General features: G+C 41.9%; 3 protein-coding genes across 7 annotated transcripts; all 3 read left to right on the top strand.

Annotated features, from left to right (window-relative positions):
• Positions 1–37: 37 nt before the first annotated feature.
• Positions 38–3,511, top strand: srsf2a (serine and arginine rich splicing factor 2a). 4 transcript variants are annotated; one of them, XR_006007878.1, is made up of 4 exons: positions 41–624; positions 1,121–1,469; positions 2,452–2,544; positions 3,052–3,511. XR_006007878.1 is itself a non-coding variant. In XM_041962491.1 (3 exons), exons 1-2 carry the CDS (start codon positions 269–271, stop codon positions 1,443–1,445), a joined length of 681 nt encoding a protein of 226 aa, XP_041818425.1. In that variant the 5' UTR covers positions 42–268; the 3' UTR covers positions 1,446–1,469; positions 2,452–3,511. The 4 variants fall into 4 exon arrangements, 3 of the variants coding, with proteins under 3 accessions (XP_041818426.1, XP_041818425.1, XP_041818424.1); XM_041962491.1 differs by having other exon boundaries at positions 42–624; positions 2,452–3,511; XM_041962492.1 differs by having other exon boundaries at positions 38–603; positions 1,121–3,511.
• A 1,119-nt stretch (positions 3,512–4,630) lies between these two features.
• On the top strand, positions 4,631–11,166 carry LOC121625149 (matrix-remodeling-associated protein 7-like). 2 transcript variants are annotated; one of them, XM_041963213.1, is made up of 5 exons: positions 4,631–5,018; positions 6,773–6,853; positions 6,953–6,986; positions 7,120–7,228; positions 10,574–11,166. In XM_041963213.1, exons 1-5 carry the CDS (start codon positions 4,758–4,760, stop codon positions 10,686–10,688), a joined length of 600 nt encoding a protein of 199 aa, XP_041819147.1. In that variant the 5' UTR covers positions 4,631–4,757; the 3' UTR covers positions 10,689–11,166. The 2 variants fall into 2 exon arrangements, with proteins under 2 accessions (XP_041819147.1, XP_041819146.1); XM_041963212.1 differs by having other exon boundaries at positions 6,773–6,986.
• A 237-nt stretch (positions 11,167–11,403) lies between these two features.
• LOC121625258 (alpha-N-acetylgalactosaminide alpha-2,6-sialyltransferase 1-like) lies at positions 11,404–23,982 on the top strand. The gene is made up of 9 exons (XM_041963338.1): positions 11,404–11,504; positions 11,725–11,995; positions 12,307–12,469; positions 13,347–13,509; positions 21,525–21,663; positions 21,757–21,860; positions 22,534–22,617; positions 22,938–23,034; positions 23,435–23,982. The coding sequence occupies exons 1-9, from the start codon at positions 11,404–11,406 to the stop codon at positions 23,633–23,635; spliced, it is 1,323 nt and encodes a 440-aa protein (XP_041819272.1). The 3' UTR covers positions 23,636–23,982.
• Positions 23,983–25,420: the final 1,438 nt, after the last annotated feature.

Below are 25,420 nucleotides of genomic sequence, written 5' to 3'. Positions count from 1 at the left end.
AAGGAAGGTGGCCAGTCAAGCAGCCAATCAGAAGAGGCCAACGGGGGCGGAAAGAAAAGAGAAAAGGAAGCTTTATTGCCGCCATTTCACGTGAAAGCAGCGCGGTACGATAGACGGTCAGGGCCAAATAATTACAAATATTTTGATGAATTTTGGTTTTATAAATTAACGGGATATTTATAGACTGTCTGTTAACTGTTTTAGCTAACGGGAGGGCCGAACGGTTTTCGTCTTAACTGGCCTGCTCTGTTGCTTGGAGGCGAAGAAAATGAGCTACGGAAGGCCGCCACCAGACGTTGAGGGAATGACCTCCCTGAAAGTGGACAACCTCACTTACCGAACTTCGCCGGAGACTCTGCGCCGAGTTTTTGAGAAGTACGGTCGTGTGGGAGATGTGTATATCCCCCGGGACAGGTACACCAAGGAGAGCCGCGGGTTCGCTTTCGTGCGTTTCCTCGACAAGCGCGACGCCGAGGACGCCATGGACGCTATGGACGGCGCGCTGCTCGACGGGCGGGAGCTTCGGGTGCAGATGGCTCGCTACGGACGACCTCCTGACTCCATGTACAGCCGGAGAGGTGCTCCGCAACGCAGATACGGAGGGTACGGACGCAGAAGCAGGAGGTACCATTAACGTTGGTGCTTTTAAGTTTAGCTGGGCACGTCGTTTACATTGTGCAAAAGAAAAAAGGCGGCGACGAGCACATGGTGCACGCTAACAGCTAACATAGCTACCTAGCGAAATAAAGTTTGATTTAAATTCCCGCTTTTAAACTACAACGTCATATTTATCATGCAAGAAACATTTCTAACGCTGTAACAGCACTTTGTTTGATTTAAAATTATAAACGTAAATCACCATAATCTAGTTATATTAAACTGGTTCTTACGTTGAGTATGTCTCAGTGTACAATGGGGCTGCAACGGTTATTTTCATTATTAATCTACAGGTTATTTTGACTCAGTTATCAGTTAGAATGTTGCTTTCTATTGAGCAGTTGTTTCATTAGGTGGCTGGTTATTAAAACAACCTGATATGTACTCTAAGCTTGGTAAATTTGTTATCATATTTTGGTTTGCGCTCAATGTTTTACTGAACTGTTTCTCTTTTTATTTGCAGCCGTTCCGGCAGTCCTCGCCGCCGCAGGCGTAGCCGCAGCCGCTCCAGGAGCAGAAGCCGTTCCCGATCCAGGAGCCGCCACCACTACAGCCGTTCCAGGTCCCGCTCCTACTCCAGATCCAGGTCAAGGTCCAGGTCCAAGTCGAAGTCAAAGTCCAGAACCCCCAGACGGAGCAAGTCAAAGTCTCCCTCCAGGTCTCGGTCCCGCTCCAGGTCCAAGTCGAGGAGTAGGACCCCGGCATCCAACAGAGGTTCCAAGTCCAGGTCCAGGTCCAAATCCAAGACTAGGCTTAAATCTCCAGAGGACAACGGAGCAGAGTGTTAACCCAAACTTGGACACAATATGACGGTATTCAGGGGAAAGGGTGGCTTGTAGTATTTTATTGTTATATCTGAGATGGCTGTCTGTCATCACTTGGGTTAGTATTCTGCAGCCTTGATGCTACATTAGTCATTTGCACTCAAGCAACAAAGTCTGCAGAATCCTTAATGTTTTTAGACATTAAAATAAGATTGGGACTGATGTCGTCTACAGTCCTAGTTCTGTGTATGCTTTACTTTGTACGTTCAGCCAATCTAAAGCACACACAGGCAACAGCAGATTTGGGTTAATGTGACCTACTGTATCATATATTAAAAATGGGGTATTATTAATCACATTTGTACTCATGTGAGTGTGCATGGGAGGGAGGTGGGGTGCTTCACTCAAAACGTTTACCTAAATGTGGAATTCTTTCCTCCAAGCTGCGGAGTCCTGTTTGCAAAGGGAGGAGGAGGAGGAGGAGATGGGGGTGTGGCAGTGTGAGAGCAGTTAGTGTGTGACCCGCCCATGTGACCTGCCTGTTGCTGAGAGCGATGGCAGTTGCTAAGGAGCAGGTCACCAAGGCAACGGTGGTTGCTATGGAGCAGGTCGTCATGGCGGTGGTTCGGGCTGTCAGTTGGTGTGTGAGGTGGTGTGGTGAGGTACGTTCACGGGGATCACAGGCAGATGCACTGAGCACTGTTCCCACCTGTGCCTGTGGTCTCCTCCGCCTCTGACAAAGGGAACGGACCGAGGTTTGTTTTTCACATATGCCCGAGTGTAAGAGTATTGTTAGTGCTAGTTTTTTTGGGAGAGGGGGCTGAGAAAGGTGTGTAAACAATGTCAAAATTACTAGAAATGTTACGTATACTGCACGAAGATGGATGCACAAAAAAAAAGGTAGTTTGATAAATGTTAGTGTGAGGGGAGAGATCAAAGTAGTACTGCATTAAATATCCAGGTCAGCTGCAGGACTAATGATGGCCTTTTTGTTTTGCTCTTGTCAACTCTACTCTGTCTTTCCTTCCAGATCTCAGATGATTGAGCCTTTGCTGAGGACATCAGGAAGAGTCCCACATTGAGCAAGTGGACTCCACTATTACCACTGAATGCAGACTGAAAGGTTATTGGAGCTTGGTCTAAAATGTTTTAAATGTTTCTTTTGACTTAATTTTTCCTAAATAAATTCTGTAACTTCAGTGTGATCATTGTAACGAGCATATTGAAAGGGATTTGTAAGGTTTTTTTCTCATTTAAATTGGGGTTTTTTGCATTTTGATTAAATTTGTACTGTAAATTCTTTTTTTGAATTAACGTAGATTTCTTTTAACGAAATCCCTTGTTTAATACTCTGTAGATGGTAATGAAAGAGTTTTATTTGCAGAGATGATGTAGAAAAGGGTGTCATGTTGGATGTTCAGAGCCTTCACAGCTATGACACACCACTCTTATTGGAAATATGGCTTACTGTACAGTGACATAAAAGCAAGACAAAGTATCGCAGTGCCACTTAATGTGTGACTTGCTAATCCGGCAGCATTTTCTTTTCTGTCACATCTCTTTTTCTGTCTAGTTAAAGTTGCTTTCCTATGACTCTAACCCTCTTTCTTGTGTATCTTTTGTGCACTAGGCGCAGTTGTGTAGCAGTTGAGTAATGCTGGTTAGCTGTTAAGATGCGGTGCAGTGCGGTGGTGACATGGTGTGGCGTGTTGCGGTGCTGAGTGCCCGGCGCTGTTCCGGGGCTCGACCCTCCGCTGCTGTTTGCCGGTTTGTAAGCTCACAGGTGTGGCAGATCAACCATCCTCTCCTGTCTTGTGACCTCTCCTTCCCTCCATGTGCTGTACAGATTCTCTCCTCCTTCCTTTTCTCTTTATTCCTCCTCTCCTCCCCCTCCCCCCTCTGTGGTTTATCCACTGTTAATAACTGGTTTTGCTCGCTTTTTGAATTTGGGTCCAGTGTGACTCCTAGTGAAGGGTTTAAAGGGCAGTCCAGGCTGCTTAATATTTTCTTGTGTATTGCATTCCTCTGTGAAACTCTCAATTGTCTTGTAATTGCTTCAGGTGAATGCGAATAAACATCTTTGTTGTAAACAGGCTGCCAATGTGAATTTTGTCATGTCAGGTGTTTCACTAGAAATAGATTTCATCATTGGTTATATTCAGTCTGCACACAGCATAGTCGGGTATATTTGAGGGTACAATTGCCGGGGCTACGAGTTAGTAAATGTTTTTTCTTTAAAGATGGGTCAGATGGATAAAATCTTACATTTATATGATTCTACATTCTAAGCTACATCCAATATTATCCTCATTCATCTGCAACAGTCTTATACAACCAGATAACAGTTAAGGAAATACAGCACAATCTCCTAGTTTATTTTACCGTCTGACTGTAGGCTTTATATATCATATCTATGGGCAGATATTTAGGGTCTGAAAATGAGCTGTGGGAAGAACAGCCTGTTTTCAGCTGTGTGATGATGCACCTTCCAGCAAAGTTTTTAAATAATTTTCACAACACATAAAGGAACATTTTATCCTTTAGTTTATCAAAAATGTACACTCAACAAATTTGGGGATATGTGGTTTTCACTGGACAAGAAGGGTGTGAAAAAATGTAATCTGAAAAGAAACTAGTAACTAAAGCTGTCAAACAAATGCAGTGAAGTAAAGAAAATAACATACTTGTCTCTGAGATGTAGTGAAGTTTATATATATAAGTATAAAGTATCATAAAATAATGTACAAGTAACTCACATTTGTACTTAAGTACAGTAAATATACTCAGTTACATTCCGCCACTGGCCATTAATATGATTGTCTTCAGCCGCTTTGGACTAACAAAGACACCAAATGTGGTTTTCTTGCTCAGTTTGTGATCCACATTAATGCCCTCGTGCTGCAGACTGACCGGAAGCCGCGTCCTCAGGTGACAACACCTTTCCCCCCGCACCTGCTCTGTAAACCCTGCTTGACTTTATCACCCTGCAGCCCCGGTACACGGGTCCTGTCACAAACCATTTCACTCCTCTGACGGGATTAACGGCGAGAGAAAAAAAAGGTGAGATCCGAGCACGTTGCACCGCGCCGTGCCAGCCGCACCTGCGAGGATATAAACACCGGCGTACACCGGGCGGGCGGTGCCATGTGGAGGGGGGCGGGACCGGAGGATGTGACGTCCTGCTCGGAGAGTAGGTTGAGCCATATCCAGTAAACGCCGCTCGTTAACGCTGATGTGCGGAGAGGATTACTACAAGCAGCGGGATGCACACCTGTGAGTGAATGCAGGTGAAGCAGACAGCGAGGACGGAGGAGTCGCATCATCCCGACGCCAGCCATGGATCTAACTTTCATCCTGTCAGCTGCTATCTTCACGCTGCTCGCCATCGTGGTGGCGACGTCGCTGCTCAACGGCTCGTCGTCCGCGGCCGACTGCGCGGACCAGCGGCGGCTCTTCGGACACAGAGGAGACGCGGGGCCGAGGCAGAACGGCCACGTCCCGGACCCGAAGGCGAAGGAGAAGAAGGACGAGGACGACTGGTGCGAGATCAGCGGGAGCTCACACGACCACTGGGACGTGGTGAAATCTGTGCTCTCGGTAAGTGTCCTGCGGTCACAGGTCTGGATGTTTGTGTTGGCTTTCCTCACCTAATTCTCCGTTAATCTGTTTGACTGAGTGTCAAATCCTTTACTTCAGCTAAGACTGCAGGGCAATAACACAGAAATACTCCTATAAGCAGCTGTAGTCCTGCCTTAGAATTAGAATTAACAGCAGTGTAAGCATCTGTTTTTAAGTTGCTATAATCATATCCTAAGCGATTTACATAATAATTACAATTATTTTAATTGTTGATTAGTCTTTCAATTATTTTCTCAATTAGCTGTTTGATCTATCAAACGTTCACAACCCAATAACATATACAGAATCTGATTTTTTTTTTAATTACTCAAACCAATTAATCAACTCAAAATGCTACTTATCAATTAATCCTTTCAGATATAAATTCAGTTATGGGGAATTTTTTAATTTTTTAAATTTTATTCACTCTTGTAATCCCAAACTGGGAAATTAGTCTCTGCATTTCACCCATCGCTGATTTACTGAAACACACACATGCACATGCAACATGCAGTGAACCACACATGCAGTGAAATACTCTTCAATAGCTATACTATAGGTCCCCCATTATAATTTGAATTATACTGTAATCAATATTATTACTAATATTATTATTGTTATTATGTCAAAGGTAGTGTAATGATAGCCTTAGATATCTAATCAAAAACCTCAATGTGCAAACTAGTTGCAACTGATAATATGATTTAGTGCAGTAATGTAAGCAGGAGAGGAGGAAGTATTGAGAGTAAGTCAAAGTACACCTCTTTGCAAGTATCCTGCATTTAAATTAAACTTCAAAGTGCTCATTTAGCTTCAGGAGTTTCATCACATACATTATATCACACGGTTATTATTACAGATGACTTTACGTGTAACATAAGCAACATTTTTAACGCTGCAGCTGGTTTTATTGTAGTTTTATTAACTGATAAATTGATCAACAGGAAATTAGTCAACAAGACTTTTGATGCAAAAATGGCAAAATTCACAGATTTCAGTTTGTCATTCAAAGACGTCGCATAAGACTCAAAAACCTGGGATGGACATTTTTCACTATCAGCAGAGGAATCGATGCTGAAATTAATATTTAGCTGCAACAGAGTCTGAGTTTGCAAAGTAACATGCATGTAAAATGCAATATTTCCCCGAGAAATGCTGCGGAGTCGAGGTGTGAAGCAGCGTAAAATGGAACTACTCAAGTAAGTACAAGTATCCTGACTTCAGTAGCTTAAATTTAGATGATTTCTAGTAGACCAAGACTTAATAGAAGACTGTCAGGGTGAGCTACTTCCACACACGGCTCAGGTAGCTGGACCCTCCCTGGACCGTTTCGGCCCTCTGTTCAGGACATCTGGACGTCTGCCTGTAGAGGCTCTTTGAGTTGGACAGGACAGGGACAGGGACAGAGAGGTCGAATCAGAGCCCAGGGCAGCAAAACATCAACAGATAACCGTGGCTTCTCCACATCACACCTCCGCCAAGCGCAGGCCAGGTCAGCATCCAGGAGAGGTGAGGCGTACAGGTAACACGAGGAGTTAAATTGATTTGTTTGGAGCTTCCTCTTAAGCTGAATAGCTGTGCGGCACTTTCTAATCCGCGGCTGCCTGTCAGGACGTACGCACAGATACTTCAGATGCAAAAAAAAAAAAAAACTGGAGCAGTGCATTAATTGCTCCAGTTCTGGGGGAAAACCTGTGAAAATGCCCCTCACCTGACCCTCAGTTCTCCGACAGGAGGAGGCACACCCCCACCCGCACACTGAAGAACTGGCAACACCAGTTGAGCACTCCTCCTCCACATCCACGAGCTTAGAGGTAGACTCGTCATCCGAGGCGTCGTCGGGGAGGGGCCGGAGGTCATTCATTGGGCTCTCTGATAAGGAGCTCCTAAAGTGTGCTTTCTCTCACCCCCAGACTGAAGGAGCCACAGAGAGCCCGGGGCTCAACGGTGAGCACTTTTACCCACTTTGAAAAAGCTGTGATTCAAATATTTGCAATACATGCCCTCTGGATGCATGTATTTCCCGTCAGAATAAAGGCTTGCTGCACATTTCTAACCAACATTTATTCTGTTTCATCAGATAAAGCGGGATCAGATGAAAACGATTCCTTGAAGTACATCCCCGGAAAGGCGCGATCCCACCATTTGCAAATGATGATGTCCACAGAGGAGATGGAGGAGGAGCAGAGGTCAGTGAAAACTACAAACATGGCTGCCGCTTCCTGACAAGCCACCCGGTATAATGAAAGTTTATGAGCCATTAATAAAATCAATTCATTGGCTTCAACAGTCCATTTGAGGGGCCTTCCTGATGAATTAAAGAGCGAGCTGGAAGTGTGAACCTGGAGGAGGATTTTCCACAACCTGGCAACCCAAAAGTTGTCCTTGTTAATGCCTTTCAACTGATCCAAAACACAATTCTAAGTAAATAATGTATTGGCCAGCATAAAGCCATTAAGTAAAGCAACTTTTGGGTTGCCAGGTCATGGAAAATCCTCCTCCACAACCTGGCAACCTAAAAGTTGTTGTTATTAAAGCCTTAAATGTATCTAAAACAGACAGATGTATTGACCATCATAAAGCCATTAATAAGAACAACTTTTGGGTTGCCAGATTGTGGAAAATCCTCCTCCATGTCCTGGCAACCCAAATGTTGCTCTTTTTAAAAGGTTATAACTGATCTAAAACACATTAATAAATAAATTATCTGTTGACCATCATAAAGTGATTAATATGACCAATGTTTTGGTTGCCAGGTTGTGGAAAATTCTCCTCCATAACCCGTGAACCTAAAAGTTTTTATTTTTAATGACTGATCTAGAACGCAAGAATAAACAAGCGATGTATTGACCATTAATAAAGCCATTAATTACAGCTTTATAAAGGTGACCATATCACAAAGCAGTACTCAAATGTCACAATATACTAAATTCCCAGAGTAGAACACATTTAGTTTTCCCCGATCTGCTCCATATCCTGCTCTGTTCTCCCAAAACAGAACAAAAAAAGCTTTCTTTGCTAAAACTTTTACTGAAAATCTAAACGCTTCATTGATTCCTACAATATTTAAATCCCTTGTTCCTCGTCCTCGTCTTCCTCCCTCTAATCTTCCCTGCGCCGTCTTCACGTGGGTTTGTGTGTTGCTGCCGTTTCACCCCGAGCTTTCCTCCACGTTTAGCTGCTGTGTCACACGTCCTCTTCAGGCTAGACTGAGTAAGGCCAGATTGAGCCTCTGCCAGGCATTAGCTGAAGGGTGAGTGACACGAGACTTAGAGAAACCACTCGAAGCGCTCGGTGGCTGCCGGGGGGGAAAAGCAGGAAACAGAGGACAGAGAAGTTTGTTTTTTTTCTGTAATGCGTCTGCATATCCTGCTCTTATCATTGCAGGATACACTCCAACACAGACTTTAACTGTCTGTGAGCCTGAAAAGGAGCAAATATGTGGTAACGTATGAGTTCATCTCACCCGTTTGTCTCTGGGGAGTCACTTTCTGGCCATTGTGTGAAAACTCTTCCGACGCAGTTTTGACCTCAGCTGTGATTTTTTGGCCTCATCAGCTCTTTATCCTCAAGTGGCCACGAAGCGACTGATCCCACATACCCAGCCCCTGCCACCCCCCTTATTTCACATTAGACGTGTGATCCTCAGGTGTCACGGCTGGTGTTGATTGTCGTCACCTCTGACTGGGGGGTGTTAGTTTAATCCTTTGAGGACTGTCCTCCCTCCTGCCACAAGGAGGAGTCGTTGTATCGCAGCACTGGGGACTGCGCTGACGAGGCCGTCCCTTCCGAAGCTGTTAGCTCAGGGGGGAATAGAGGTCGTGAGGGGAAGACTGGAGGTTTATACTTTGATAAAAGAAATGTGTCATGTAGTTTGTGATAAGTGATGTCAGGAGGATTAACAGCTGGGATGATATTTATGTCATCTCAGAGATTTGAAAAGAGCAGCGCTCATAGATGACCGAGTGGACCAATAACCTGTAAACATCAGATTACTGCTGGTCACGTTCTGCAAATCATTTATCAGTGTTGTGTGCTGGGTGTGGCGTGGTGTGTTGTCCTGCACAGGTGAGAATGATTAACTTCTACTCGTCAAGTCTCTGAGTTTACCCTTTGTCATGTCTATGCACTGATACCACTTTTCCTGTTCAGACCAAGCACATGCACTTACATTTCTGTTCTCGCCAATACAGATACTTAACCGGGTACAGATACTTAACAATACCGTTACAGGTCTAACATGCTCAGCACACACACACACACACACACACACACACACACACACACACACACACACACACATTTTGTATCTCTATGCTGATTTGAATGTCTTTGTCATGTTTTTGTATTGAAGTGACGAATGGAGAGAACATTTTTTGGAACTGGTTGGTTTTGAACGAGAGTGCTGCAGGCGTAGCCCCTCCAGGCGTTTGGGCACCATGGAAGCTCGTCCACTAAAAGTGTTTGTTTTTGCCACTGACAGAGTCTGACAACATCTTGGAAAGGATCTCTATAGCAATGCCTCTTAATGACAATGACATAATGCATCCTGCAGCCCCTTACTCTAACCTTAACCATCACAACTACATGCTTTACCCCAACCCTGACCTAAACCTCATTCTAACCTAACTGCTAACAAGTCTGAACCTTCAGGTAGGTCTGAAGGTGATGACGGGCCATAATGTCCTCACTTTCCAAAAATGTTTTCCATCTCTGGGTCTAAAACTCTGATTGGTTCTCACAAAGATAGATGTACACACACACACACACATACGCACAGTTTGGCAGAGGATCGTTTGCAGTCTGCTCTACGTTTGTCATCATCTCTTATCCTAAAATATCTCCAACTGCTGACATTACACCTCCTCTGCCTTGCTGTTAAAATGACGACAGGTTAACGCCACGTTGCTGTGAAGTGGTATCAGGTGCCGTAGTGTTGGAGTAGTTTTATGATTACAATGACAAGTACCTGCGCACAGTGTTGGACCCAATACCAACACTGGTATCGGTGCATCCCTAGTCGTATCAGTCCCTCTTGTGTCTCCTTGTGACGTGTTCATTAGTGAGCTTAAGAGGTGCTGGAAGATGGATTTTGTAACTGTTGAACATGGCCAGGCTAGCTGTTTCCCCCTGTTCCCAGTCTTTATGCTAAGCTAAGCTAAATGGCAGCCAGTGGTAGCTTCATATTTACAGTGTAGGCATGAGAGTGTTTGCAATCTGACCATGTTTCTGTGTCAGAAAGCAAATCAGCAAAGCGAATATTCTCCCAAATGTCAAACAGTTCCTTTAAATTCGGTTTGGTTCATCTGTATGTTTAATTCTTCAATCGTATATGTACTCGCATTGTTTTTTGGACATTTTGTAAATATGCTTTTATTTTTTTATGATCAGAAAATTAATTTGTGGAGGAGGAGAGGCACGCACCCTATGATTTCAACAAGTGTCGTTAATCAAGTTTGCACAAGTGATCAATAGTGTGCAGGATCTTTTGGTTCTGTCACCAGTCCTCATTGTTATGATATCTGTCTTCCCAGGGTGCAACGTGAGCAGCTGGCTGCCATCTTCCAGCTGCTGAAAGAGAACAAGGAGACGTTTGGGGAGGTGTCCGAGGGCGACATGGAGGAGCAGCTCAGGCTCTACTCCATCTGAGACTCCTCTCCGACCCTTCGTGTTGCGATCCAGCCTCTGCGCTCTCTAACCTGCGAGCGCTCCTGAAGGACTACTCCAGTACACCAAATGCTTCAATAAACTTGTTCACAGTATTCCACCCAGCTGCACCGTCCACTCAGCAGCCATTCCTTCTTTTGAATGTGACATCTTGTCTTTATTGTGTTGTGTTGTTTCGTTGCGCTCCTCCTCTCCACCGCAGCCCACATGAAGACCAAAGAAGCTGGACTTCTTTCCAGCCCACAGCAGGATGTTCTAGCTACCCACGTGCAAATAAGGACCAAGAGGAATAAATTAGTTTTGTATTATGATGAAAGAAAAAAATATGCTCATTTGTTATCTACCTTTTTTAAAGTCAATGTTATCTTCATTTACTCTGTAACAGGTACACATCCTGTAAAGTCTCCTCTGCATGACTCCCCTCGGTTGTGTAATAAACCACATTATCTACCATTGTGAAGGTGTGTGTGCGCGTGTGTGCGCCTGTGTGTGTGTGAGTGTGAGTCTGAGGTTCTTGTTTTATTGCGTATATGTGTATCAGTAACTGTGTAGTAGCACCGCCCAGTCACCCTTAAAGTGACAAGTGGTGTTAAGCACCTCTGGTGGCTTTTCCACTGGGCCACGAACTCCAGGAGGGAAAGCAAACCGCAGCCACGCTCCCTGTTTAATTGGACAGCAAAGCCTCTGATTGTCAGGGATGGCGCTCGAAACCTCCAGGTTTTTGTTTGTGCTGCTCGTGATCTCAGCTGCCACTGTGCTTTTCATTTTATCATGGGGACATTTCTCAGAAAGCATCAGGTAAGTTGTGTTTAATCTAGAGAAACATTTAGGACAAAGACACGAAGATCTTTAAAACCTGTAACATTTTCAGTTAAATTAGTTGCAAGTTCTGTTAATGTTCTTCAAAGAAATGCGGAGCAGCACTTTTCCAAGCACAGCTTTTTTATTCTAGTCACTTGAAGTGTATCTGATTAATTCTTATGTGTTGCATCTGTTGCTCTTTAATCAAATCACTCAGCTGGACTGCCGTGTTGGGAAACAGCAGACACAGAGGTGAAGACAGTCTGTTTGTCAGTGATACTAAGTTACGGGATGAAAAAGGAAGCACCACTCCACTTTCTGCAGTGTTCACAGAAACAAACCCAGCGGCAACGCTAAAAATCAGGGCCTCTACCCACGCCGCTGTGGCTGAGACACCCATGCCGGTCCTCTCCGTGAAGTCCTTCAAGAAGCTTCCTCTGTGGGATTTTGAGGGCGTTTATAACCAGGACGCCCCACCCAGAGATTCTGTAAGCATGTTAAGACAAGATAGGACAGAAAAGACAAGTATTGACTTTGTGGGAGTGGGTAAACATGGCTGCTGTCTGACTTGCGTGGATTTTCTGTTTGCTTTCCTGTTTAAAGCTTTCAAACTTTCCTCAACGTAATCACATTTTGACTGAAAACTGATTTCTCTGGCTGTTCGGCTTGACTGTCACCTGATTTTACCTGCTGTGTCTTCAGCTGCATGAAGCCTTCAATAAATCACTGCTTTCGGCCAGATGATCAGTGTTTATATGCACTTTATTTCACTGTTGAATATTTCACCCTACTTTCTCAGACGTGTGCCCAGTCTCTGCAAAACTCTGAGGATGAGAGCTTCAGGGAGGCTTTTCTTCCCAACATCCGTCTGTTTCTGCACAAAGACAACATCAACATGAGCGAGTGGAATCGACTTTCACACTTTCACTACCCCTTTGGATTTATGGGGTACAAGTATGACGGTATGTGACAGTCCGTGTTTGTGAGATACTAAGTGTGTGGTTGATACACACAGTAATTATCTTGGATATTATTTTTATTCTCCTTCTTTTTCCCTCCGGGTATCACTACTCTGACGACTCATCCTATTGTTTTGGCACCAAAACTTTGATGCATCGAGGGATGTGAATTTTGGTGCAGTTTGACAAAAAGCCTTTTTTTTCCACATTCTAGTGCTGTTGTCTTCATCATAATTAGAAACTTTGGTCACACTTTATATTTAGGTACACATATTAACTAGTTGCTTACTTGCATCCACATTAGTTGCGAATTGGCTTTTTATTAGTCACTATAAAGCACTTATTAATACCTTATTCTGGGGATTGGGATAGGTTACTAAGAAATCACATACAGCAGCTTCTTTAGTTACTATCAATAAGCAGTAATCAGGAGGTCAATGAGGGAAAATGACCTAATAGTTGCAGAATATGGTCATGCAGAATAAGTCATTAATAATGAGTAATAAAGAGACAACATGCTACTAATATGCAGGCAAATAAGCAGCTAGTTAACAGTGAATATGTGTACTTTAATATAAAGTGTTACTGAAACTTAATTTGAAGCTGCTCCTATGATTAGTTTTACATTAATAGTTGATAAAATGTGAACTGGAGTGATGAACCCACAGAGAATCACCACTTGAATCTGCAGTTTCTCCTACTTTTTCAGAGCTTTTTAGCATCTTTCAGCTCATTGTTTTGGTTCTATGTCCTCAACTTTATTGTGTTTGGTTCACTCTCATCAACACTGTTTCACTTGTATGCAAACCATTCGCAGTATGCATGTGAGCTCCGCTTGCAGAAAGTGTGGTTTTGAATGATTTATTCTTTTGGTGTGCAGATGTGATGGCTTCAGTGAAGCTGATCCCAAAGCCTCAAGAGCCGCTACTCCACCCAAAGCCGGGCAGCGATGGCTGCATACGCTGTGCTGTGGTGGGCACTGCAGGGATCCTCAACGGCTCCAAAATGGGGAAAGAAATCGATGCTCATGATTACGTTTTCCGGTAAGAAGGAAGGAGAGAACAAACCAGCTGATTTTGTTAGGCTCCACCTGATGGGCTATAAGGTTTATGAAAAAAAATTACAGGTGATTAATGAAACGGATTTTAAAGATCATATATCCCTGTATCAGTTATAATCTGTCTGAGGTGACAATTATTCGGAGAACTGGTCCCTAAATTTGCCAAGGCAATATTTAGCTATGCGAGGATCCCATGAGGACATGATTTGATGCATGAACTGCGCATACCAGTTATAAACTGTATGATGGTATTTGCATTAAAGCTCCTGTACATACCGCCTGGCAACAGTCAGTCAAATTTTTATCAGGTACCTGATATTTCTCAGGAGAACAAATGTGTATTTTAAAATAATTGTGTTTTTAGTCAGTACGCTCTATACTACACTGTCAAGTGAGTGCAGAACATTGAGTCCACTTATATACTTGTGTGATTTCCATCCATGTGTGGATGTAATCTGGATGCTAGCGTTGAGATGCTAATGCTATTTTCCCGCGTTTCCAGTCTTTATACTAAGCTAAGATAAGCTAAGCGGCTGCTGGCGGTAGCTTCATATTTAACATACAGACCGCAGAGTGGTATAAATCTTCTTATCTGACTCCTGGCAAAAAAGCAAATATGATGATGATATAATTGTAGCATCTGCATGTTTTATTTTTATCTTTTCATTCTTGATGTCTGTGACAACTTAATTTCCCCGCTGTGGGGTCAATAAAGTTTTATCTTATCTTTTTTTCTCAGGGAAATTACTTTCGGAATATTTGCCACGTCAGCAAGTCTTCTTTTCTCCTGTACATCAGTGCATTATAGATGTGTGACTTTCACTGAATTTATGGGCTCTTACACATGCACACATGTTCCAGCTTTCACTGTGTGGCCATGCACTCCCTTTTCCTTGTTTTATTGGTAGCCAGTTGACTGTTTGGCTCATCATCCACATTTTATGGCAGATACAGCACGACAAAACAAACAGAGGCAGGGCAAAAGCCATGATTTTAGAAGGACTTTAATAATGGTTCTGACATTGTTGGTAATTATTTGTGTTTCATGTATTTGGTAAACTGTATTTAACTATATTTTCTATGATTACATTTTTAAACATAAAGGTCTAAATGCTGTTATCAAGCCCTCCACACAGCCAGAAAACAACCTAATGGTGAAATATTTATTCATTGTCGTGAGCTGCTGGCAGCCGCAGTCAGAGTCTGTTTGATCAAACAATAAACTTGATTCAGATGCTCTGTGCACTGTTAAAAGTGCTACATCCATAATGTAGATTTAGTATATTTTAAATGCTTGTGATTTACCCTATTTTATCTGTTTTGTCATAAAAAGTATCACAATACGTTGCCTCTACTTAAAATGCAAAATTATATATATAAGAATTTATTGTAAGTGCTACTGACACATTATATTTGAGTTATTTTGTCCACGTGACTGTTGTGTACATGAAACATTATAAATTTGAGTTCACATGGAAAAGTCATTGTAGTCCTTAAAAGAAAAAATTGAGTTGAGGTTGCTGACTACCCATGAAGCTTGGCGGCAGCGGCAGCAGAGGAGGCAGGCTGCAGGCTATGGCTGCTGGCAACGCACAGCCGTTGGCATCCTCCCTACAGCGCCCATTTCCTTGATGGAAAAAACCCGGTAAGTTCAGCAAATATATCTGAGTGATTAGTCGTGCTAAACCAATTATCGTGACTTGCAACGTTTACTTTAGAGGTCCCGTTTTTCAGCTAACATTAGCTAATCGCACTTTAGCTAGCTGCCTTCACACGTAGCTAACTGCTACGAGATAACCAACAAACGTGGTCTTTTTCCGGTTGTTGCTTGAAATATAAATTGCTTATATATACTTAGACAAAAGATGCAAGTGTTAGCGTTCGCGTGTTAACCTCGGTGACTTCCCTCGCCCCGCTGAGTTTTCACCACAAACTCCTCCGACAATGGCCGGTACCGCTTCCATTGCGGCACTGTGCTTGAGATACAAATTCCGAAAACACGGGAAAATACATTCGCGGTCGTGTTTGGGTGCACAACATCATCGGAGCGTTTTATCACCGTCGCCTCGCTCAGCACATCTCCTCCGTTCGGCGTTAGTAATTTCTCCGAAACTTTATTGGTGATTTCGCATCGCCCCCACCTCCCACCGCTAGCTGCGTTTCCATTGCCCCTAGAAATGCGCAAATCTTAAATATCGCAATAAAAAACTGGTAATGGAAACACCTATATTTCGAAAATCCTCTCAAACATTTTTACGCTCTCATGGGGTGGTTTTTCAGACGTGTCGATATAAAAGTGTATCGCAAAAGTGTAATGGAAACACTTTTTTAGAATTTGCACGTCACCGAGGTCAGCGGACATGTGCAAAATGTGCGCAAAATTACGCACGGATATATCCAACCAGCTCTGACAGAAGCACACAGACCTTTTCTTCCCATTTCGGGCCGGCCGCATGCAGTCAGATATAACGTCGTGTTAATTTTGTAGTGTATTTTGTATTGAATTATAATTTAATTATTGTTTTCCGGATCTCAATAAGTAGCAGACAAAAACACTACAGCTGTTCCAGCTGTCATGCTGGCTGATCTGTTAAAGACAATCTGACAGCTGTGATCTCGTCCTGTGCGCACTTTGCAAAATCTGATCATTCTGTTTTCATTAATTGTGAGATGAACTTTAAAGACACACGTGCGCACAGACGAACAGCACGGTGTTTGCGATTGTGATGAGTGTGTGCACTTCAGCTATGTGGGAGACACGCATGCACGCCATTAACATTAATATTTACACATAATTGCTGATAGAAAACATGTTCGAAGGATACTTCAGTAATTCACAGTCCTGTATTCTGCTGCTGCTACGCCGGCGCAAGCTGACGCTGTCAGAGCGAGCCTTGGGTAATAACAAAGTGATGAATAATAGGCCATTAAAATCAGCGATCACTCTAAATTAACAGATCATTTTCTTTATTTCACCTTCAGCATTTGTGCATTAGAGTGTGCACAATCCTACAAGGCCAGGAGCATGCATGTGCTTTTTAATTGGAGGGCTTCGTGTGAAGTTTTATCGACGCACAGCACGCACACACATATCTGCTGCATGTTTTAAGACAGTAAACTGTTGCCTTACATTTTTCTGAATATATATTTTAATATGTTCTGTGAAAACCCCATACACACACCTGTGTACGGTGGTTGTGCTGACGCCAAACGTTTCGCCTATTGCCCTGTACTCAGAGCATGTTGCAGTTAAAGGGCAATAGCCACTCGCTTCCGAGTAGGCAAAGCCTCCCGAGGGCATGACACATCTGATGCCACGAGAGGTTCAAGAACATCGCAAAGCTCATCGAACGTGTCCCGGGTCATCCGAAAATGTTGTATCCACAGTTCATCTGTGACTTCCTCATTATAATCTTCTCCCAGAAATCCTTTATTTGTGGCCGCTGCCACACATAAGGGCTTTGCCTTTGAGCAACTACACAGTGCCTCCGCATTCTGTTCATAATAAATACAACAACAGCCGTAGCAGCTCCCGAAATCAGTGTCCCGAGACGCATAACACTTTCGGCCATCTTCCTCTAAATGAAATCTCACGGGACGTCCGAGAATTTACGAGAATTTCGGCTGGTTCGCAAAACACTGTTCAATGGAAACACCTGCAAGTAGCATTTGAACTTTGCAGAAATTTCAGAAATATCGCTTTTATTTTGCAAACAACTGTAATGGAAACGCAGCTCCTGAGCGGCTCTGCCGGCTCTCTGTCTGACACACACCAGACGCGCACACAGGCGGCTACCCGTGCGTCCCCAGTGTTAATGCTAAAGGATAATCTCTACGGTAAAAGTCCGGCACAGTGTCATGTATATCCCTCTGCCGGCACAGCAGATATCCGAGCAACAAACGCCCAGTCAAGAAGGTAAAGTCAATGCTGACTGGATGTCGCGGTATCCCCTGAAATGTAAATTTTTCAGCTTGATGCGAGTCAATTTTATTTGAAATCGTGTGGAATTGTATAATTCGATGCAATTTAATGCTGTGCCATACGTTGAGTTTAACATTTATTTTCCACTAAATTCATATTCTGACATATATACTTTGTCTTTTAGGTAATCTGGACTCTTCCAACAACACAGGTACCCAGGTAAGAGGAAGTTGAGATTGATACACACAAATAGATGTGAGAATACAAACACAAGTAAATAAATTAATGTGTGCATGAGTATAAAATTGTTCAGCCAGAGTATTCAGCCAAAATCACCCTTACAATTATTTTTGGCAGGTGTTTTAGGCCTACAAGAGTTGAGAATTATCTGAGAAGACGATGATTATGATGCAATTTTCAAACCAATGTTTATGGAACATTTTTTGCACACAAAAACATAAAGCACACGCCTCATACTATGAGTGATTTTGAAGGAACTGTTATTTTGGAAAAGCAAAATGAGCAGCCAACGCCGGAACTTCAAGCTTCTCTTGATGAGACTTTTGGTACTGGAGAAGGAGCGAGCTTAGCTCCACACTTCTTAGAAAAGGACGACATGCATTTACTTGTGGATCATATTGCCTCTTTCCTGCTTAAATTGAAAAGTGTGCATAATGTTTCAAATAGATGTATTGATGAATTAGTTGATGAGCTGCAGTTTGTGTCATCAGCATCTATGCCAATTATCAGAGGCATTTTCGAATCAAACTTAAAGAAGAATGGTTTTACTGTTGATAACACCATCATCACATCTTTGGTCGACAAATTAACCAACACCAGCCCTTTGAGTGTGGCTTTCGATAAGTCTGGTCCTCTGTCATCAGCTTTTAAGAGAAGGCAGTATTTCATTCAAAAGCTTAACGTTGTGGAACCAGTTGAATATATTCTTGATCCACATGAAAATAGGAGCTTTCAATATGTTCCAATTCTACAATCCTTGAAACAAATGAAAAAATAATGATATCAGGGAAAAGTTCCTCGCTGAAGATGGATGTGCAAGTATTCCTAGTTTATTCCTAGTATTGCAATAATTGTAAGAACTGTTGATGAATCTGAGCTCTGAGTGCTCCTTCTCCAACTCCGTGGCAGAAGATGAGTCTCTACCATCAATATCGAGTCTGTCTCTCCAGATTCGGATGACACAGTAATACTCGCTCCCTGCAGCTCTGGGATGCACAAGCCGTTGCCTGCTGAGTTTCCTATTCCGAAGTTTGCATACAACACAGAAATAGCACTTCAAAAAGGCAATGAAAACTACCTCAGAGATGGTTCCCTTTTGTACAAAGAAAAGTTTTTCCCTGGTCTCAAGTCCAACATTCTGGAGTGCTTAGCTGAGGCAGTCTTTGCATACACGCCCTACCCAAATGATGTACAACGGTATGCAGTTGCAGAAGCTCTAATAAAGGAACACCCATGTTTGAAGGAACCAGGCTCTTTCAGTGGTCTCTATGGATGGCAATAGAGCTTGAAGTATAAAGTAGGAAATTACAGAAGCAAGCTTTGAGTGCATGGAGTTCCAGAACTCAAGATTATTCTCTAAAGCACAAGAGTCCTGAAGATAAGAAACCAGCTAAGAATGTAAAAAAAAAAAAGCAAGGAAAGCTGAGGTTAACTACCTCCCCCCTCATCCTGAAGGGGAAACGGATGAATCCCTTGAAAGTGTCAGGCTGGAGCTGATCTTGGAGTCAAAGAAAAAGAGTAATGCCAGAGTTATAAACAAGATCATGTCAAGAACCTTCAGTTCCAGAAGACAGGAGATTGTAGGTCAAACCCCAAGTGGTGCAGATCTCCTGGAAAGATGGCCTGCCCTCTTTGAAGAATCACAGGTGAGCTAAAAAATCAACAAATCAGAATCATGTTTATTTACAGGTATGGGTGATGAATTTAGGAGTAAAAAATACTCACCCATTTGAAATCGTCCCCCAATGACTGAAAATGGTGTTAAAGGTTGTTTGTGGAAATGTTAGCATGTGTTCTTAGGATTTTTCCACAAAGTAAGGTAAGTTAATTCATTACTTTTTATACTCAAAAATACAAATATGGTGAATATGTCCCTAACCCCATGTCCCCCATATTTTTCCCTACTTTTTCATAGAACACAACTGTCTCTGTTGATAAGAGAAGAGAGGCGGTCCTGAGATGCCTGATTGAGTACATGGGGGGCCATCAAGAGGGCCTGATAAGTGACCATAATGTATGTGTTAGGCTTAAAGCTACTTATCTATTTGATCCATTGGAGCAATTCATTGTTTTGTAATATTTAATGATTAAATATCTATTATTTATTTTGTTGCTGTTTTGTTTGAAGAATGTAGTTAAATTAGTTTGATTACAACATTAGTATCAGCATTTTAGTTCATTTGCGTACTTGTTAATGCTTTTGTTTTGAAGGTACTGGGCAACTTGGGCAGGTCAGGTGAATTTTCATATATGGGTGGGCAGGCATAGGATCGGTGGGCACCAGGAAGGGTTTATGGTTTTCTACCTGTATCGTTCTTTGTTTGCTTGCTGAATGGTAAAATAAAGCACACTAAATATGACGCTTGCCTGGACAATGGACTCGATTTTCCCTGTGTAAGATTTGTTCCCTTGGTGCCGCAGTGGCCGTTGACCGTTGGCCCTGACTTTGATTTAGTTGATTTTTGTTTTGGTTTTTTATTATTTCATTTGAGGACAAATCGCCACTACAGATCTGTACTACCTCACTCACCAAACTATTTTCTTCTTTGTCTCCACCAAAAGAGACTTGAAAATGAGGTGTGTGCGGAGCTGAGTTGAGTTGTTGTCCAGTGAAGATTTACGTGTGCCATCAGCTGGATACTGTCGGTATCATCATTGACAGATATCCAGTCATCAGATGTTTGCCCAACCTGGCAAAAGCATGCTGTCTTCTGTTTGGACTGATCTGTGCTCTCGACCTGAAATATCCTGCAAAACTGGTGCACACATTTGAAGTCTATCAGAGGCTCTTTCTTGGCATGAATGTCATGCGTCCCAAACCATCATCCAAGTACCCTAATTTTCTGAACAAGCTGAGTTAAATTTTTAGTTTTTAGATTGATGGGGTTTTTTTTTTATATACATTTGCAGCCACATTGAGGGTGCGAGATTTTGCATTGGTCGCCATGGTGGTTGGCAAGAGTGTTTTAAGAGGATTGCACTGACTTCTCTATGTTTGGTTGTGTTTAGGTTGATACATTTCTGGCCATGTTCAAGACAGCTAAACTTTTAAGAAATATGTGTTGTGGCAACGCAGCTCTGCCAGACCGAGGTGTGTGTGTGTGCGTGTGTGTGTGCGCGCGCACGTGTGTGTGCTCTGTTGCTCAGTCGGTTATGCTGAATTTTGTACATTATGGCTATATTTATGCCAGAAGTTAAACATTTTAAAAATAAATATTTTTAAATGTCTGCTTGTTCTTCTTTTGAAATTGTTGCTTTTCACTAGAAAGTCATTTTATGTTTTTGTGTGCTTTTATGTTAAATGTTACAGTATATTTAATTAATCGAGATGAACGTACTTCTGGTTATTCACCAGAAGTACGTTCATCTCAATTAAGGCTTTTTTAAGAATGAAAGTGATTTTATTACTTTACATGAGCTCATAAAAATTAAGTTGAGTTAAACCAATACTACTGAAAATGCCTAGTTGAATCAATCAAGAAAATTAAGTTTATTCAACTCATAAAAATCCAGTTGATTTAAACCAATACCCCTGCTAATCCCTAGTTGGATAAACATAATTTTCTTGATTGATTCAAATATGCATTATCAGTAGGATTGATTTAACTCAACCTAATTTTTATGAGCTCATATAAAGTAATTAAATCATTTTCATTCTACTTAAAAAAGACTTGAAGTTGACTCAACTTAAAAAGATCAATGCAGTTACTTCCCTTATTTTTTATAAGTTATATGCAGGTATTTCTTTTTACAGTGTGAGTGTCATATTAATTCGTTTTTAAGTAAATGGAGATTTAGCCAGATGTGGATTTACGTCTGGATGTGTTTGTGCGCAGGATGAACGGAGCAATCATCAAAGGTCACGAGGAAGACGTAGGAAGCAGGACGTCGGTGTACGTTCACTCGGCACGCTCCATGACTGCGTCGCTGTATTTGTTCAAGAAGTACGGATTCACATCTGCGCCTCATGATGAGGTACTCAAGCTCAAAGGACAACAGTGTGATATTGTGATGGCTGGCTTATACCCCACATGTAGACACTCATCTGTCGCCCACTTCCTTTGGCAGGGCATAAAATTTGTCATGATTCCTGAGGGGATGACAGACTTCAACTGGCTTGAGGGTCTCCTCAAGGGAGAGAGGATCTCAGCCGGCCCATATCACAACAAACGGTGAATATCAACTCTCTGTAGCACAGAGCAACACGCACACGCTAACACAAGAATACATATACAGTCTATCCAGTGCTGGAACATGTTGGATTGGGCCTGGAAATGTCACCAGGTCACCATGTTGATGAAAAGGTCATTTTATTTATGAGTTACTAACTTACAGGAAGAAGATAAGACAGACTTTGTTAATCTCCAGCTGGGGAAATTCGGGTGTTACAAGCAGCAGGTAATGGCAGTTGGAAAAAAAATAGCAACAGAAATAGAGAAATACAAAATACAAAATAAAAGCTGACTATATATGAAAATTTTATACAAAGAAGAAGAAGGCAAGATGGCGTCGGTTATCATCGTCATGTCAAGACACTGGCCTTTGGGTCCTTTGGGGCTCAGTCACAAAACTCCTTTCAAAAATCAGGCAATTTAATTCTGCCATTCTAGAAGCAAAACTCATAACATGTACTTTGTGAAACACAACAACACACAGTGTGTTCTTTTTAATTTGCCATTAAAAGTGTAAATTTTAAACTTGGTAATCTTTCATTTTGTGTTTTGATAAAGATTTATTATTTCAAATTTGCATTAATGGCATTGCACAGGCAAGAACTGGCAACGCCCACTTTCATCATGTCATTCCTTCATCATCACTGCTGACTTTTGTATTTTAATCCTCCAGGCCGAGGACGTACTATGGCGGGCAGTACAATGAGAGCCGCTACTACGTCCTGCACCAGGATTTCCTGAGATACGTGAGAAACAGGTCAACCTCCTTTAACAATCCCACCTAAACTGTTTCACTCTTTATGGTTTATGATAATAATAATGATAATAGCTTTATTTGTTGCAGCCCAGAGTGCCTCAGAAAAGTAACTCAAATTATATGAATGCAAAAATAAAGACAACAGTTGCCAAAGAATCCCAGATTAGAAGCAACAGAAACAATCAGGTCATTGACTTCCTTTAATAAGGCTGTATTCATTTAGCAGTCATGTTGGAGTCGGTAGTTTGTCTTGTTGTCCAGGTAAAAGACTGATTTTTAATGTGTGTCTACGTGAATATGTGTATCTTCGTGGTTCACAGGTTCTTAAAGTCCGCTAATCTGAACTCTTACTGGGCGATAGTCAGACCAACCAGCGGAGCATTCACTGTCCTCCTGGCTCTGCACACCTGTGACACTGTAAGTTAATATTACTAAAACTTGTCCACATGCCATCTATAGGTAACCACGTCTCTATAAACATGAAGTGTGCAGTACAGAATAATTCAAACATACTTTAACTCTAAATTTGTGTAGTTTATAAATTCTTTAAAGGATAGTTCAACATGTGGTCATCTGCTTTGTTGTGAGTTAGATGAGATTTGATTAGTGAACTTTACAGGTGCTAGTTGGCAGATTTTGTCACCTTTGGACAGAGTCCAGCTAGCTGGTTCCCTCTGTTTGCAGACATCAGAGTAGCTTCGATCTTCTCATCTAACTCTCTTTTTTTCAGTTTTCTCTCTCTTGCTTTTCTTTTAACAAATCTTTTCTTGGTGTGAATTATTCTCAACCGTCCCTGTTCTGTTCTTATCGTTCTTAGGTGAACGCATATGGATTCATGACTGAGGACTACAAGAAATACTCTACCTACTACTTTGAGAATACTAAAACGAATGTTGTTTTTTACATCAACCACGACTATATCCTGGAGAAGAATTTATGGAAAAAACTACACAACGGCAAAGTAATTAGGCTATTTCAAAGAACGAACTCAGAAAAAGGGACAGAAAAGCCAAAGTAACGCTGACACAAGCCAGTGGTTGCATCAAGAACCAAGATCATTTTATATATTTATAAAGAGGTTTTCCATTAAGAGAAATGAAACTCTGTGAGAAATCTGTAACACTTTTTTTCATTTATGAAACTACTTGTAGGTACTTGTTCTTAAGTATTTCCCAGTGGCGAAGTATAACTAGTGGTGGAATGTAACTAAGTACATTTACTTAACTACTGTTAAGCACGAATTCGAGGTACTTGTACTTTATTTGTATTTCCATTTTCTACTACTTTATACTTGTACTCCACTCCATCTCAGAGGCAAATATTGGTACTGATTACAGCACATGATGTACCTTTCACAGTGATATTCTCTCCATTTAGTGATTACAATCCTTTGAATTACTAAAACTAAGCTATTAATTGATTCATTTGTTATTGCTCACTGGTCGCCTGGCAACAGGTCCCAACCAATAAATAGTTTGGTACATATCCTCCGTTAAACGGCGTGTTCTCGTTTATACACTTGGGTTTTTGTACAAAAAATTAGATTTGACATGTTAATGCAAGAATGTTTTGTTCCTCTAAAGTTTCAAAGGTGCCGAGACAGATTTTGTTTCCATTAGACAGGGCCTGCTAGCTGTTTCCTCCTGCATCCAGTCTTTAGCTAAGCTAAGTTAGCGCTGAATTAGTGCTCTACAGATAGGCCTATAATATAATATACAGGGTAACAAACTAGGAGCATCATTTTGCCGATGGAGGTAAAATATAAAATATTATGATAGGACAAAACCATTTATATTAGCAATACAATTCCTTTTCAGGTCACAGAATGTGAAAGATGACAAAATATGGCGTAACACCTGTGAACATCCGGCCTCTGCTGAGATGAAGCCCGCGGCACCGGGCATTGTAGTGGGACCGGAATTCCTCTAAAAATGTGAATAAATATTGATAGTACTAACTTTAAGACAGTGCTGTGAAATCTGTTTTTTAGTGTATGAAGTTTTACGTCTGTCGCGGATTTTCGGTAATTTGAAGGTAAGGCTAAAGGTCACGCAGGGGGCAGAGGTCAGCCAAGTTAGCTAGCTAAGTGGACGGTCACTGTTATCATGGCGGAAAAAACATCAGAAAGGAAAGGGGCGTGAAAGGAACATGATGTTTCAGCTGCTGCCGTGCAACTATATAGAAGATAACTTACTTAACTTGCTTTAACTCGTCTGAGAGTGACCTGCGTTTGGAAAGTGAATTTTACTGACCTTATTTCAACTTGGCTGCAAACAATATGCAGATTCCAAGCTTTTAGCAGGTAAGCTAAATCTTCTTGATATTTAATTATTTCATGGCTTCATATCGTCTGTTTATGTGGTATTTTGCTTAAAACTTCGGTCATTGATGGCGAGTGCGCTGTTGTAGTTGTGTATCTGTGGATGGAGTCTCTGTCGTAACGCCACTTGTTGCAGTGGTAGCTCGTTTTTCTCTTATTCTAATTCTGTTATTAAACAGAACGGTTCAGCCAAACCTTGCAGTCAAACTGCACCAAAGACTCAACGGAGACGGAGTTTTTATTTTAGATCCATTAACGCCGGGTGTTCTTATGCAACTATCAGTCGTGAACGTCAGGGCCTGTGCAAATTGCAGAGGAGAAATTCTACAGTTTTGTGTGGTGTGTTGCCACAGGGTGACGTTGTTCTGCATGAAATCTGCAGCCTTTGAGTAGTCCGTCACTCAAAAACTTTAATACAAACAATATAAGGAAGTTTCGTCTGTGGCGTTGCTGTCTGTATGTATATTGATGCACTTAGATTAG

The sequence above is a fragment of the Chelmon rostratus genome, chromosome 21 (genome assembly GCF_017976325.1).
Source record: "Chelmon rostratus isolate fCheRos1 chromosome 21, fCheRos1.pri, whole genome shotgun sequence".
In the NCBI taxonomy this organism is placed as follows: domain Eukaryota; kingdom Metazoa; phylum Chordata; class Actinopteri; order Chaetodontiformes; family Chaetodontidae; genus Chelmon; species Chelmon rostratus.
This window is presented reverse-complemented; position numbering and strand designations above follow the sequence as displayed.